Source organism: Hemitrygon akajei, chromosome 21 (genome assembly GCF_048418815.1).
Source record: "Hemitrygon akajei chromosome 21, sHemAka1.3, whole genome shotgun sequence".
NCBI lineage: Eukaryota > Metazoa > Chordata > Chondrichthyes > Myliobatiformes > Dasyatidae > Hemitrygon > Hemitrygon akajei.
This window is the reverse complement of record NC_133144.1, coordinates 10,764,266-10,778,423: the sequence shown is the minus strand read 5'-3', so window position 1 is coordinate 10,778,423 and position 14,158 is coordinate 10,764,266. Positions and strand designations below refer to the sequence as shown.

The 14,158-nt window shown below is 35.2% G+C and overlaps 1 protein-coding gene across 3 annotated transcripts in view; it reads right to left on the bottom strand.

Annotated features, from left to right (window-relative positions):
* Positions 1-238: 238 nt before the first annotated feature.
* Positions 239-14,158, bottom strand: part of prc1b (protein regulator of cytokinesis 1b) — a 32,213-nt gene continuing 18,293 nt past the window's right edge. The window contains exons 6-14 of one of the 3 annotated variants that reach the window (XM_073024794.1): positions 11,338-11,487; positions 10,799-10,946; positions 10,035-10,171; positions 9,508-9,603; positions 8,456-8,602; positions 7,959-8,069; positions 7,506-7,616; positions 6,451-6,639; positions 239-2,677 (exon numbers count right to left, since the gene is read on the bottom strand). In XM_073024794.1, coding sequence (XP_072880895.1) covers positions 2,600-2,677; positions 6,451-6,639; positions 7,506-7,616; positions 7,959-8,069; positions 8,456-8,602; positions 9,508-9,603; positions 10,035-10,171; positions 10,799-10,946; positions 11,338-11,487 — 1,167 coding nt within the window. In that variant the 3' untranslated portion in view covers positions 239-2,599. The remainder of the gene's footprint in view (positions 2,678-6,450; positions 6,640-7,505; positions 7,617-7,958; positions 8,070-8,455; positions 8,603-9,507; positions 9,604-10,034; positions 10,172-10,798; positions 10,947-11,337; positions 11,488-14,158) is intronic. The other 2 variants (XM_073024795.1, XM_073024796.1) reach the window with 2 other exon arrangements.

The following is a 14,158-nucleotide window of genomic DNA, read 5'->3' as shown; positions in this document are numbered from 1 at the left end:
CAAATTCCCTGCACCTTTGCAACCATAAATGATTACAATAAAATATACAGATTGGGTGTAGTACATTATGTTCCTGGAGTCATATTTCAACTGGAGTTCAATTGTTAGTGTTGCCCTTGTAGCAGTTGTTACACAAACCCACACAAAGTTGTCAAACCAATTCGTATGTATCAATCAAAATCATTACAGGCATAAGAACAGTTGATCCATGTTGCAGAATAAATGAGTAGTCAATAAGGATTACTTTGCCTATTTATTACACAACACTGTACAATTTAAACAGTGGTAGGAAGACTAACATTTCAGTGTAAAATGTTATCAATTACAGACTTTGTGCACCTCAACCCCACAGTACCTCGAATGCCTTTCCTCAGGTTTGGATGCAAGGTGCTCAGCAAGTACACATTACACTGATTAACCGGAGAATTTCTAATTGATATCAGAGTAGCTCAGAACATTGAAGGCGAAGGTGATTCCTAGCACCATTGACTGAAACTCAGTACAAACTGCGAAGTTTCAGCTGATACATGACCATAACCAGATTTCCATAAAGTTTACAAAAAGATTTATAATTTTTTACTAGAAGAGATAGTGCTCAATATATTAACCTCCTAATTGCTGGAAGGAAAATTTGAACATTTATGAAGTCCCATAGTCTGCCAATATTATAAAGGAGAAAGACAGTTTGTAGATGGCAGAGATACTGGATCACAAATCATAAAACCTTAATTTGTCTAGAAGCTCTGACTGTACAATTATTTCTAGGTTTAAATAATGAAGCAAAAATGCTTAAAATTGCCAGGGCTCTCACTTTTCTCTATAGCAATATCAACGGGGAAAGAAGGCAGAAGAATACTTAAGTATGCCACTTCTTTGCTGATGAATTTGTGTTCTCTTCTGTAGTACTTTGACAGCTTGGTAACTGACAGCCTAGTACCCTTGCAACCAATCAGCAGCTCTGAAATACTTTAAATTTGGAACTCAAGTCAGATTGGCAAATTTCATATTTTAAGTTAATACTGATTAGTTTAAAAGCAAACTTGACTTTAAAAATAGTCCTAGCCACATCAGGTCAGATCCCTTAGCCAGTTTGGCCAACACCGCAAGAAATAGATTTTCCTCTCATATGCTCAAACACCTCCACTGACAAAAAGTGCGAGTGGTATTTCCACATACTACCTGAATGTCAGATGAGAAAACAGCAGGCAGTTCCATGGCAAGGTCTAAAAATTCATTAGACCTAATCTGATGGGACACCACAGAAGTTCAAAAAGGAACAACTATATACTTTTTTAAAAAAGCTACATTTTACACATCCTTTCTTTCTCCACCATTTTAAAATGGCAGGTTGTTTTCAACAAAGAAAAAAAAAACAAATGCAAGAATCTCCTATTTTTTCCAACTTAATTCAAGCTTAAAGCCTGATCTTGGATTGCTAATTTTGATCCCAAGGTGGAATAAAAGCGTACCTTCAGCCATGAACAGTATGAGACAAGCATTGTGCCAGATCAGACATAAAGATTATTCTACCAGTAGCAATTAACAACTTTTCTAAGGCACACTATGATATAAAAGTTAGTGTTTAAAGGCTCCTCTCACTGCTCATAACCATGTTATGACATTTGCTTAACTTTAACAGTAAGAGATGGCCATTACATGAATAAATAAGGAAAAAGACAAAAAAGGTGCAAAATTCATGATTAGCTTAGAGAATCACACAATTTAAATGTTCAGAAATAAAATTGTTTAAAACTGGATATGATTAAAGTATTATTAAAGCCACAAGATTATATGAAAAATATAACCACAGTGAACCACAGGTTGGTTAAGACATAATATCCATACATGGCCTTCCTTAAACTAACTTTATGCCTCCCAAGCCAATGTAAAATAAATTGGATTTAATCTAATCTAGTTACCATTCAACTACATGCTTTCATCCCTCGCTAACACTGATAAGAAGAAAAGCTGAACCTAATTATACAGACGGATATTGCTAAATACGCTTTAGTTTTCCCCACATAGACTCAAATTACCAAATTTAGTATCACAATTTTGGGATCTTTTAGCATAAACCTAGCAATCAGTTCGACTGTTCGCAAACTCTTTGAAGTCTCAAATAGATTAGATCAAGAGGATCAAGTGTTTTAACTTTAACTCTTGATCCTCTTGAAACACAAGTTGTCATCCAGATGCTGTCATGTAAAATAGCTTGCCAAAATTTAAAATAAGCTACACGAGATGATCTTGAGAGAAAACCAAATTTATAACAGTTCTTCCTCCCCTCACCAAAAGATAGCTCAGAAAGAATCGTATAATAACTTCATTTTCACTGGTTGAGACTATTCAAGATATTTCTCAAATTTCTTCGCATACAAAAATATTTCCCCCCTAGTGAACTTTGAAGCCACGCTCAATGCCAGAGACAACTCCAATGGCATAGACAAGGTAACATTTTCCACTCCCTGTTCACCTGTGGTATTTTTCACACATCTCAATTTACAGTTTAAAGTAATAAAGAGCAAACGCCAGCTCTACTGTAACGTTCATTTTGTGCACTCTCCACGGTTGTGGCCCTCTCCAGCTTCTCATGGCTAGTTCAAGTCTGGATTTTGGTGGTCGTAGAATTGAGAACTCGGGACTGGCAATTAGATTTGGAAACTTTTGAAAGCTCTCGCTGGAAAACAAGAAAACAAAAATAAGATCAAGAATGCCTTTTAAAATATGACAATCAAATTTTTCAGATGAATCAGAAGAAACCTTGCCCAATATTCAGAGCTTTGACATGAACACGTTAGGAATTACATAACTTTAAATACCCAAAAAGTAGAAATGGGAATCTGAGGTGTATGATGCCAATATCTACATCAGAAACTAAATGGCATGCTCTTTGAGCTGTGGCTTGTTGGAGACAGCTTAGATTACAGCACAGCTCTGACCATCAAGCTCTGTCAATAAGCATACATGTCAATACAGTGGATTCCAGTTAGTTGGACCATCAGTTAATCGGGACAGCTGCTTATTTGGGACAACTCTTAAAGAACAAAATCTAATTGATAAAGAAGCTGGAATTATGTTTGCTTATTTGGGACACTGTGCTGCTTAAGTAGGACAGGACACTGTTGACGAACAGTTTCTAACTAGCCTCAGTTGTGTTCATTGTATGGCCATTAGACACTACACAGTGTTTAGAGCAAAGAGTTTTTAAAAACATCAATTGTATCCTTTTGTGTTCAAAAAGGAGTGATTTTTGTCACTGATAGGTGTCAAGAAATAAGCAGCAAGACAATTTAAGACTGTATTTCAAGCACTAAAGCCAGAAACAGTCAGGAGTGAAAATTTCAAAACTCCAACTTAGGAACTACGAAGAATTTGACAGTAATGCCAACCATCTTGAATGCTACAATACAAATAAAGATCTGGAGATACAATGGTCAGTCCATTAACTGCGCTGATTTTGTTTACAGTCAATCATGGCAGCAAACACTGAATGAATTCCTCCATTGATAACTATTGGGAACTAATATAGAGTCTTATAGTACTGTAGTGGCATTGGTAGTGTTCTAATTTATTCTGTATTTCATTTAAATACATAATTTGTTACGAGTGAAACAGTAGAGTATCTTTTTGTTACATCTATTTCCGTGAAACTTTGGTTAAGTGGGGTAACCAAAATGTACTGGTTCTGAATTGTCCCAGTTAATCAGAATCCACTGTATAAAAAGACAAATAATGTTTTGACTGGTTCAAATATTTTAAGAAATTATTTCAAATTTGACATTCAAATTACTGAACAATAGAGAGTGCAAAATTTAAAAATGGAGAAGGGAAGATCATAGATCCAAATGGAACATCAATGAGAAGTGTGAAGTAAGATTTTTTCTTTGTCTTAAGAAATGGAAGTTCTATCTTTCAGCAGTAGAAAGAATCAAAAATATTCACACTTTATGAGGGGGGGATGTAATTAATTATAACTTGCAAATCCAATATTACAAATTCCATTTAACTAAGAATAAAAAGATTTCATTTATATAATCCCAGAAAACTGCCCTGCACCCACCCAATCACTTAAACATTGTTGATTTGAAGAAGAAAAAATTAGAACAATTACAGTTCATCTTGGGTGCTTTTACAGGAGAGCTTCACTACAAACTCGAGTTAAAATACAGGGACGTTCACTAAAAAAGTTATTACTAGCATGTTGAGGGTGATTGGATTGATAGATTTTTAATAACAATTTGACAGGGCAGAAGAGAAATGGTATTTCTGCAGCCAGGGAATCTAAATCAAGGGGTCTTAAAATCAGAGCAAGGCCATTTAAGAATAAATAATTTTCCAAAGGTAATAGAAATTTGGAATTTCCTAGAATCCCAAATTAGCTAACCTTTCAGCTTCAAATACTTTACTGAAACATTCCAATTGGAGTATTATTTTTACATGTACATCTTATCGTACTAGGGGACCAACCATTCATGAGACTTAGAACAAATTCTATTCTGTTGTCATATAACCTGGTGGAACAGGGCTTCAGGCAATTTCATGAACTGCTACAGTCCTTTACTTCCTCAGCCTGAACTCAAACCGTTTGCTTTGCTGGGTTCACAGAAGTATCCCCAGAGAAAAGCTGAGAAAAGCTGAATTTTTGCAAGTGCACTTTTACCCAAATATTAAGCATAATATTCACACCAATCATTAAAGCAGGACCATCTACCAATCGCTGGTATAGAAATTACAATTCTCCTGACCAAATTTGTCAGTGCATTTAATTAACACCAGAAAATTGTTGCTGACATGAACCTTCTCAGAGCACAGAATGAGACAACCAGAAAAAGTTAAGCAGTGAAGTGGAAAATGAAGCCATTAGTCTGTTTAATCATAGCTCTAATAATTCCCTATACGAAAATCAAAGTCATGCAAGGTGAGTAAGGCGTCTTTGATAATCTTTACCACCCAGAGTGCACAATTTTGAATAGTTTTGGATAAATTATTAGTTCCAACATCTAAACTACATTTAGGGGAGAAAAGAATAATCAGATCTCCTGTGAGAAAGCAAGTGATTTTATTCATGATCTGCACTTCTAAACAGGGCATATTAGATTGCATTAATGTGTATTCTTCACACGTTACCAATATGGTGCAACATTTTACAATTGCCAATTAGAATTTGATCTACACCTTCAGAGCCACATTTTCAGAAGGCAGTACAGAATCTGGAGGTAATGCTGGAGCAGAAAGTAGACTAGATTCCCAGCAGCCTAAACTTACATTGCCCAAGGCTCTAGGTAATCAATATTTGCTTCCCACAAGTATCCACTGTAGGAAGTACACAAGAACACATTAGGGTTTTATTGGGTAGGATTGGTAATGCAATATGATTAAGCACACACATACACAACACAAATACACAAGGCAATTCTACATATGCCATGACCACCAGTACAGCAGAATGGCAGCACACAGCCAGGAACCACAAACACCACACCACTACACCTTAAAATTGGAGAGCAGAGGAAAATTGTGTGGAAGTATATCAACCAAGTTTTCTGAAGTAAATTTTCCCATCCAAAATCTGGTTTATATTTTAGACAAAGTTCAGTAATCCTCTTTGTGGACCACACCACCAAGGTGTAACAGTGCTGGTTTCTAGAATGGATTTGAATCAAACTAGAAACACAACAAATATTAGGCCTCCTGGAGTAAATGGAGGATGAACTTTTTTTTGCTACCATCTGCAAATTATTAGACACCAACTATGCTAGTAAACAGGAACAGAAATGAGAAATTGTTGGGCAGGGTTTAAGCAACACCATAGTATTGAAAAGAAACAAATGGGAAAAGGATCTAATGTTTTCCCTGTGTATATGACAAATAAACTCCTCATGGGCTTCCAGCTGGGTACAGATATCGATTATAGCTGACACTTCAATGACAAACTGTCAACTGTTTCAATGGTTTCCTTTACCAGGGAGTCCCAAAGGCCACTGGCTTGGCACAGTCATTTTGTGCCATCAAAGTTAATGCTATGGCCAATATGAATGCAGTGTGTGGTAAAAGAAAGCCAATGAAATAAAATTACAAGAAAAGAATTTTAACAAAGATAAAGGCCTCGTTCTACGTAAGAACTGGAATTAGATTGTAAACAAGGGTGAGTGGTTGAACCTCAGCTAAAGGTAAAATCTTCTAGCTTATTTACATCCCAAGAACATGCTGTCAATGCAAATATCAAAGCTTCAGAGGTCAGAAGCTAGAGCTGTGCAAACTATTAACTGATAAAGAAATGCTGTAGTAAGGAAGCAAGCTGAATTATCAACTCTGACCTAATACTGACTGCTTTTCATTATGAAGAGTAATTTCTGTGACCACCTTCCCCCCACCTTTGCTTCAAGTTCCCCAACCTCCAGCACCAGGTTACCACAGTGATTGGTAGATGACTGCAAAAGTTGAAATTACCGCAAACTCAGAATAAGTGGTGGCAACTGAATTTACGCTGAGATTATTCCGTTGCGTGGAGAAGCCGATGGACGCACCACTCACTGCTGTTGCACTTAAATGAGAAATATTCTCTTTGTTCCTTTCATTGAAACCTTGGCGTGTGAGTTTTTTAGCAGAATATCCTGGTGTGCGCACAGATTGCCCTGGCTGAAGAAGAAACAGGAAAGAGAATTAGTCTAACAGTAATAACAAGGAATCGCTTTGATTCTGGGTGTTGTTACTAGAAAAGCAAGAGTTATGGCCTTTTGACATTTTTATGCTCTACTTAAACCAGCAAAAAGTATAATCCTATATTACCATCTAATCTTGGGCTCTGTTGGAAAAAGTATTGAGTTAACACAACAGGGTGAAGCATTGAACAGAATAAGTAGTACCTTTTCAAGTGGATAGTTCAATGTACAAGCTGGAGTTAATCATTGCAACTGCTACACAAAGGCCTAACACAGAATCTAGAAAAAAATGCACTGCACAATACATTCCTTCCCACTGGTGCCCTGCAAAGAGTTCCATATTCCCCTTGTGACTGCATGGATTGCCTCTGGGTACTGCGGTATCCTCCCACAGTCCAAAGACATACTGGTGATAGGTTAATCAGACATTATAAATTCCTCATGATTAGGATTAAATTAGGGGACTGCTAGGCAACGTGGCTTGAAGGACTAAATGCCCTAGTCAACTCTTGTCTAAATAAACAAGTAAATAAAGTGCAGTTTGCTTGTTATTAATCTAGAATATAGCTTCAAAATCTCTTCCAACACAGCCCCACAAATCTGGAGGAAAACCACATTCTTGTTTCTTTGTTGAACAAATGCTAAGACCAATGCATCTTAACCCAAGGTAGAGAGTAGCAGCTGTTTGAAATGCCAGAACTTATACAATTGAGGCACGTCGATTTAAAATTTCATGGTATATTGTTAGCGTAGAAGACATTTGTTCTTTAAAACTGTAAAACTAATAGCTCAGGCATCAAATAAATTTGCCAGATAAACAAAGCATGCAGGCTGGTGACTGACCTTGCGTCCAGACAGTGGGGGTCGGGAGATTGGTGAGAAACAGATACTACTGCCAATAGCGGAGCGAAAGGTGCTGTTGGGTGTGGCACTAGCAATCGATGTACCGTTTAGCTAAGACAAAAGCAGGAAAGGATATTAACACAGGGACTATCAAGTCAAAAGCACATCTAGATTTTAGTATCAATAGCAGAACCGAAGCTCAAGAGAAATGTGGAATTATTAATAGCAATATTACAATGAATGTGTACCAATTTTAAATTAGCACAATAGAGACCACAGCAAATAATTAATAATGACAATGGATATCATGAAATAAAAATAAACATTGCCTTAAGGTTAGCAAACTGTAGTTAATATTTTCATATGAACAATCACTGTGGGTTAAGGAAAAATTCCTAAAGCTGAAAATGATCTGTACTTATTATCAGTTGTGTGCATATTCAGAGCTATTACCTTCCGTAACTTCCCTGGTGTATTGGCTGGATTAACCCTTCGCTTGCTTGGAGTTTTTGGTGCACTGCCATACAGCATTTCTTCTTCAATCAGCCTATTCTTTTTCAGTTGCTGCAGAACAAACAAAACCCTATCAGTCACTAATCAGGAACGCGTTGAGGGTTTTGATACATCATATTTGTCTTATGGCATACAAGAGCTTCCTAGAACGTACAGATTACATTACTTTTAGAACCTAGTGTTTCATGAGTGATAAAAAGACTTTAGACCTCATGTAATAAAATGACTGCAATTGACAACCTAATGTAAGGCAATATTGGAGAGGCAATTAAATGTGCAATATAGTCATCATTAGGTTTTTGGAGAGAGAAAACTCTCATTATCCAATCCCTCAAGTATTGACTCAATACCAACAATGGTAGGGATTTAAACAGATAAATCTGTCTCAATCACACAAATGTTGATACTACAAAAATTTGACCACAGCATAGCCTTACCCGCTCTTGTTTCTCTCGCTCTTTCTCCAATTTATGTTGCTCCCATTGCTCTGATACATAATCCATAAAATTCTGTCCGTTAACCAAAAATTGTGAAGAATGCTCCTGCTCCCAGGCCTCGATCTGCACTTTCAACTCTTCTTCTAGCTGAAATATATAGCAATTTATTAGTGCTTTTGCAGAAAGATGTGAAACATTGAATGCAGCTGTCCCTTAAGAGTCTGCCAATTGTCTTCAATTCAAACTGTGTCAAAATATCCAATCTAAATCCAAAATGGGACAAAATTACATCTGTTATTAATGGCAAGATACTGTAGTAGGGGCTAATTGTTAGGCACAAGCACCTTAAAGCTCCTGCACGTATGAAAAAATTGAAAGGAAATGTGGCTCATATACCAGGAACTGGAGTACAACGTTTAAAAGTTATGCTTCAATTAAATATATCCTGGGTCGGATACCATCAGGAGGACTCCATTCCAGGCACAGTTACTGAATGTATTTTCTCAAGTTTAGAGGGGGATCTGATTCAAGCATTTAAGTTTCCTTAGAACAGGTTTAAATTTCCGTACAAGAGAACACCATCAGAAAAACAAGATGTAAACAAGGAAATATTTCCCATTGAAAATGTAGAAGTATACAACTCCTCCAACAAAAAAATGTAGTTTCAATAGAACATTTAAAGCCAAGGGTTATTTTTAATTGTTAATGGCATCAAGAATAGAAAATTCAAAAGCTAGGTAAACAGATGAGATACAAATCAATTACCCAATTAAATGGTAGAACAGGCTTGAGATGGTCAGCAAGGCTCACTGGCTTATTCATTTGTAAAGCTTACAGTCATTGAGAAAACAGTGTCAAAATACTGAATTTTATCTGCTATTCCATCGTGATTTAATGACAGTAGAACGGTCGAGGCATCTCAGCATGTCACTTCAGCTACCCCTGCTTTTGCACGTATGTACAGACGGCTCTGCTGATGCCACTTTGCCCATCTTCACCATTAAATTCACACTTGAATTGTGGATTGCAATTTGTTCAGGGTAAATACATACTTTAGGCAGCATTTTGTACAGCTTGGTTCTCTGCTTCTCCTCTTTTAAAAGGTTGCCTCCTCGGTTGGTGAACCGGTTTGGGTCCGATGCCTTTTTCTGTAAGCAAAATATTCTAAAATGTTATTGTTTACTTTAATAAAATTGCTTTCAACCTAGCTAACCAAACAGGAGCTCTCCAGGTAGTAGTGCACTTTATAAAGAATTTTTTTCCACAACAATGGTAATAATGTCTTAAGATTAATAACTTGGGGACTGTCATTGATAATATTTAAAGTAGAAGTTAATTTCTTGGTTAATAAGGGTACCAAAGATTACCAGATGATAAGAAAATGAGCTCTAAAGGATAAATAAAATCAACTACAGTTGAATAGCAGAGCAGACTCAATGGGTCAAATTGCTTAATTCTGCTCCTCTGCCTTATGATTTCATGACAGTATTTTTCAATGCTGATTGCAAAGAGCATTTCAACAATACTGTATTCCACTGAACAATTAATTGTGTTTTTACAGGAAATTCTTGCTGCTCACCTCAAAACCCAAGTAAAGCTGCCAATTTTCTTCCCACTTCCAGACACCCTCAAATAGTTGCTGATGTGCTTGATAATACTGCTTCAATCGATTCAGCTCCAAGTTATGAAGCTGCAATAAGTCTTCGGTGTAATCCTCTTTTGAGAGAAGCAAAAAGAACATTTTAACAAGTAATACCGTACAACAAACTAAAATCAGTCTCAAAGCTTCTTCAAAAATGCTACACTTCAAAATTATAGTTTTAACAAAAATGAATCAAAACAATTATCATTTGGAATAACATTCAGCATACCAGCAGTTCCTTCCAAGAGGACTACAATCTGTCATATGGTTTGGAGGCTTGCTTGCCTCAATGACCCAGAGGGCTATGTTGGCTGAAGTCAGGGGCTTGTGCTTTGGCTCTTGGTAGGGTCACCCATACCCAACGGGTAAAAAGATAGACACCTGAGTAAGAATGGTCCACCATTCTACTGGTTGTCACGTAAACAGCATTGAAGATTCTTTCTATATGGCCAAGGACAGACAGAGGAGAACCTTCACTGCTACCCTAAACACCAGTGGTATAATGGACAATAAATAAATTAAAATACCAACAATTTGCTGCATAAAGTTGCATTATAAACAAGTAGTATAGGATGCTCCATTTGTATTCCCCGTTACTAAAGTTGTCTGACACCCATCACCCAAAGTCTACAATTCGGAGTGCAGTCACAGTATAGTAGAAAAATTCTTTAGCAGTAAAATGTTTAAATTAAAAGTTGAACCTTCATAATATGGAGCAAATGCTTGTCGCTGTTCAGAGCTGAAGAAACATTTATCCCAGTAGGACACCAGCTCTTGTCGGACAGCTTCAATCACATTTTTCATGTTTTGTAATTTCAGGACTTCAAGACGTTCCAACTCTGTCTGCAACTGAATCACAACAATCAATATTTTCCCAGTGGCTTTCCAAGAAGTGCATCTTAACTCCACTACAAAGTGTGGATTGGTATGAAAAACAATTCAGTGCTAATTCTTTCAAAAAGAAACACAACAACTTACACATTTGGCCAAGAAATCCAATGATTAGGAAATTAGACTCCACATTGGCAACACTTAATATCAATTTTGTTAATAGCATTATGATAATGAAATATTAGTACCTGTTTAGAGCTCATAGTAGCTTTAGGATATCTAATGCCTCAGGTGAATTAAGGCCATCAACTTTACACTTAAGCACTCATCTACCCCCCACCCAACCTGAAAATATTATTAACAATGCCAAGTACCATTATCCTCAACATTTAACAGCAAATGTACTTACTGTTTGCATTGTTTTAGCCCTGGATCCAACCATGTTTATGGCAAAAGCATTACGTTCTTCATCAGAAATTTTCAACCAGTCCCACAGGTTAATTATCTGACTTCTCAACTCCGAGCATTTTGCTTCATTCCGAGTTCTCTTCATCTCCAGCTAAAAGCAAATATGCTTCAGAATTACTGAAGTTTTCCTACCAACCAGACCAGCTCACAAAAGCTATTCATTTAACTTACATTCTTAAAGGATTGACATGGAACTTCAAGTTAAAGCAGTACAACATTTCAGTTTAAGAAAATTACCCACAGATCCCAAATGTTAATCACAGTGTTTTAAAAGTAATAAATTTAAAATAACTTGTTATTTCCGAAAGCATCGCTTGGAAAATTACAAATCTTTTCAAACATAGACTGAACTATGATATACAGCAGAAATGCTCCAGGAAAACTGTTCAGGCAGTCAATCACGTTCCATAGAGTTGCAACAACTTTATGGAAACGATGAATCCAAAGAAAGCTTTCTAACATTAGCTGGATACGAAAAGAGGTTATTACATTTCACTAGTGGGTCAAGATAAAAAGCAGTTTAATTACTTCCAATGTTAAGTAGCCTAAACAGATCCAGCAGTGCAATTCAAAGAGTTACCAAGTTCTCTGTGGAATAATAATATCCCTCTCAGTGAAACACAGCCATCATATTGTTCTAAAAATACAGTTTAAAAACATATTGAGATAGTTCAGTATAAATTTTTTTTTAAAGTTTCATTAATTTCTAAAGGTTTATAAGTAACCTTATTTGCACTTGTTCTAATTGCATTTATTGTTTTAGAAGCCTGTTCTGTTTTCAGCTGCCAAGCAAGAATCTTATGTGATCTTTCACCTAATTCATAATATTTCTGTTTAAAAAACTTTAAAAAAATTTTATACTGAACTATATCAATCAGAATCACAAAATAAGATTGCTGAGATAGATAAATTTTTTTATCACAAATAACCCTTCCAAAATTAAATTTGGAAGAACAGAAAGGATTAGATATGCCCTTTACATTAAAAGAGGTTGAAGAAGCTTTAGGATCACTTCAGAGTAATAAATCCCCAGGAGAAGATGGTTTTCCTCCTGAATTTTATAAAAAATTTCAAGATTAATTAATTCTTCTTTTTATGGAATTAATATATCAAGTGGAAAAATGCATAAACTCCCACAATCTTTTTTAACAGTGATCATAACTGTATTGCCAAAAAAAGATAGAGATCCTTTAAAACCAACATCATATAGGCCTATTTCTTTGTTGAATACAGATTATAAAATAATAGCAAAAATTTTATCTAATAGAATATCTAAATATTTACCAAAATTAATACATATGGATCAAACAGGTTTTTATTAAAAACAGACAATCAATGGATAATATAACCTGGTTACTTAGTATAATTCATTTGGCACAAAAAAGAGGAAATGAGTGTGGCAGTTGCTTTGGATGCAGAAAAAGCATTTGATAGATTGGAATGGGATTTTTTATTTAAGGTATTGGAAAAATATGAGTTAGGAAAATCTTTTATACAATGGATTAAAACCTTAAACACTAATCCTCAAGCTAAAGTAGTTACAAATGGTCAGATTTCAACACCATTTTGCTTAACGAGGTCAACTCGTTAAATATAACGAGTATTTATATATAAAGGGGATTAAATATATAGGTGATTGTTTTGAAGGAGGTATATTGATGTCATTTGATCAATTAAAAAATAAATATAAAATATCAAACACTCTTTTCTGTTATTTTCAATTAAAGGCTTATTTACGAGAAAAGCTGGGTCAAACAATGTTGATGCCAAAACCTAGTGAAATAGAAATATTAATTCAAAAAGGAAAAATTAAAAAATTTACATCCTGCATGTACAATTTGATTCAAAAACAGACAATTAAATCAGGAATTCATAAATCAAGACAAAATTGGGAATCTGATTTGAATATTAAAATTGATGGAAAAAGCTGGTCAAGATTATGTTCTGATAGTATGATAAATACAATAAATGTTCGACTTAGATTAGTACAATATAATTTTTTACATCAATTATATATAACACCACAGAAAATAAATAGATTAAATTCAAATATGTCTGACCAATGTTTTCAATGTAATCAAGAAATTGGTACTTGTTTTACATTCTACTTGGTCTTGTTTTAAAATTCAATCATTTTGGATAAATCTAAGACTTTTATTGGAACAAATTACTGGAGTACAACTCCCACATAGTCCAATATTATTTTTATTAGGAGACATTGAAGGGACAATACCGAAACTTAAATTGAATAAGTATCAGAAAAAATTTATAAAAATTGCATTGGCAGTAGCCAAAAAAGTTATCGCAGTTACTTGGAAATCTGATTTATATTTAACTACGGATCGTTGGAATAATGAAATATATAGTTGTATACCACTTGAAAAAATTACATACAATCTAAGAAATGAATATGATATATTTTTGAAAATTTGACTCCCATACCTACAAAAGATAGGATTAAATACATAGGTCCTTTGAAGATAAAATTATAAAGTAATTGGGGAAAGTAAAAATAAAAATTAAAATTATTTTGAACTCCATGGAGCATGTGGGGATCCTCTGATATCCAGGCAATCTTTCTCTTCTTTCTTTCTTTAGACAAGGGTTAAGGGGGGGGGGAGGGTTAAGGGGAGGGGGAGGGTTAAGGGGAGGGGGAGGGTTAATATTATTTTTCCTCTCCCTTACTATTTTATCATTACATTTATTCTTTGTAATTTTCTAAAAATTTAATAAATACCATAGATGTCGGATTATAAACCGCT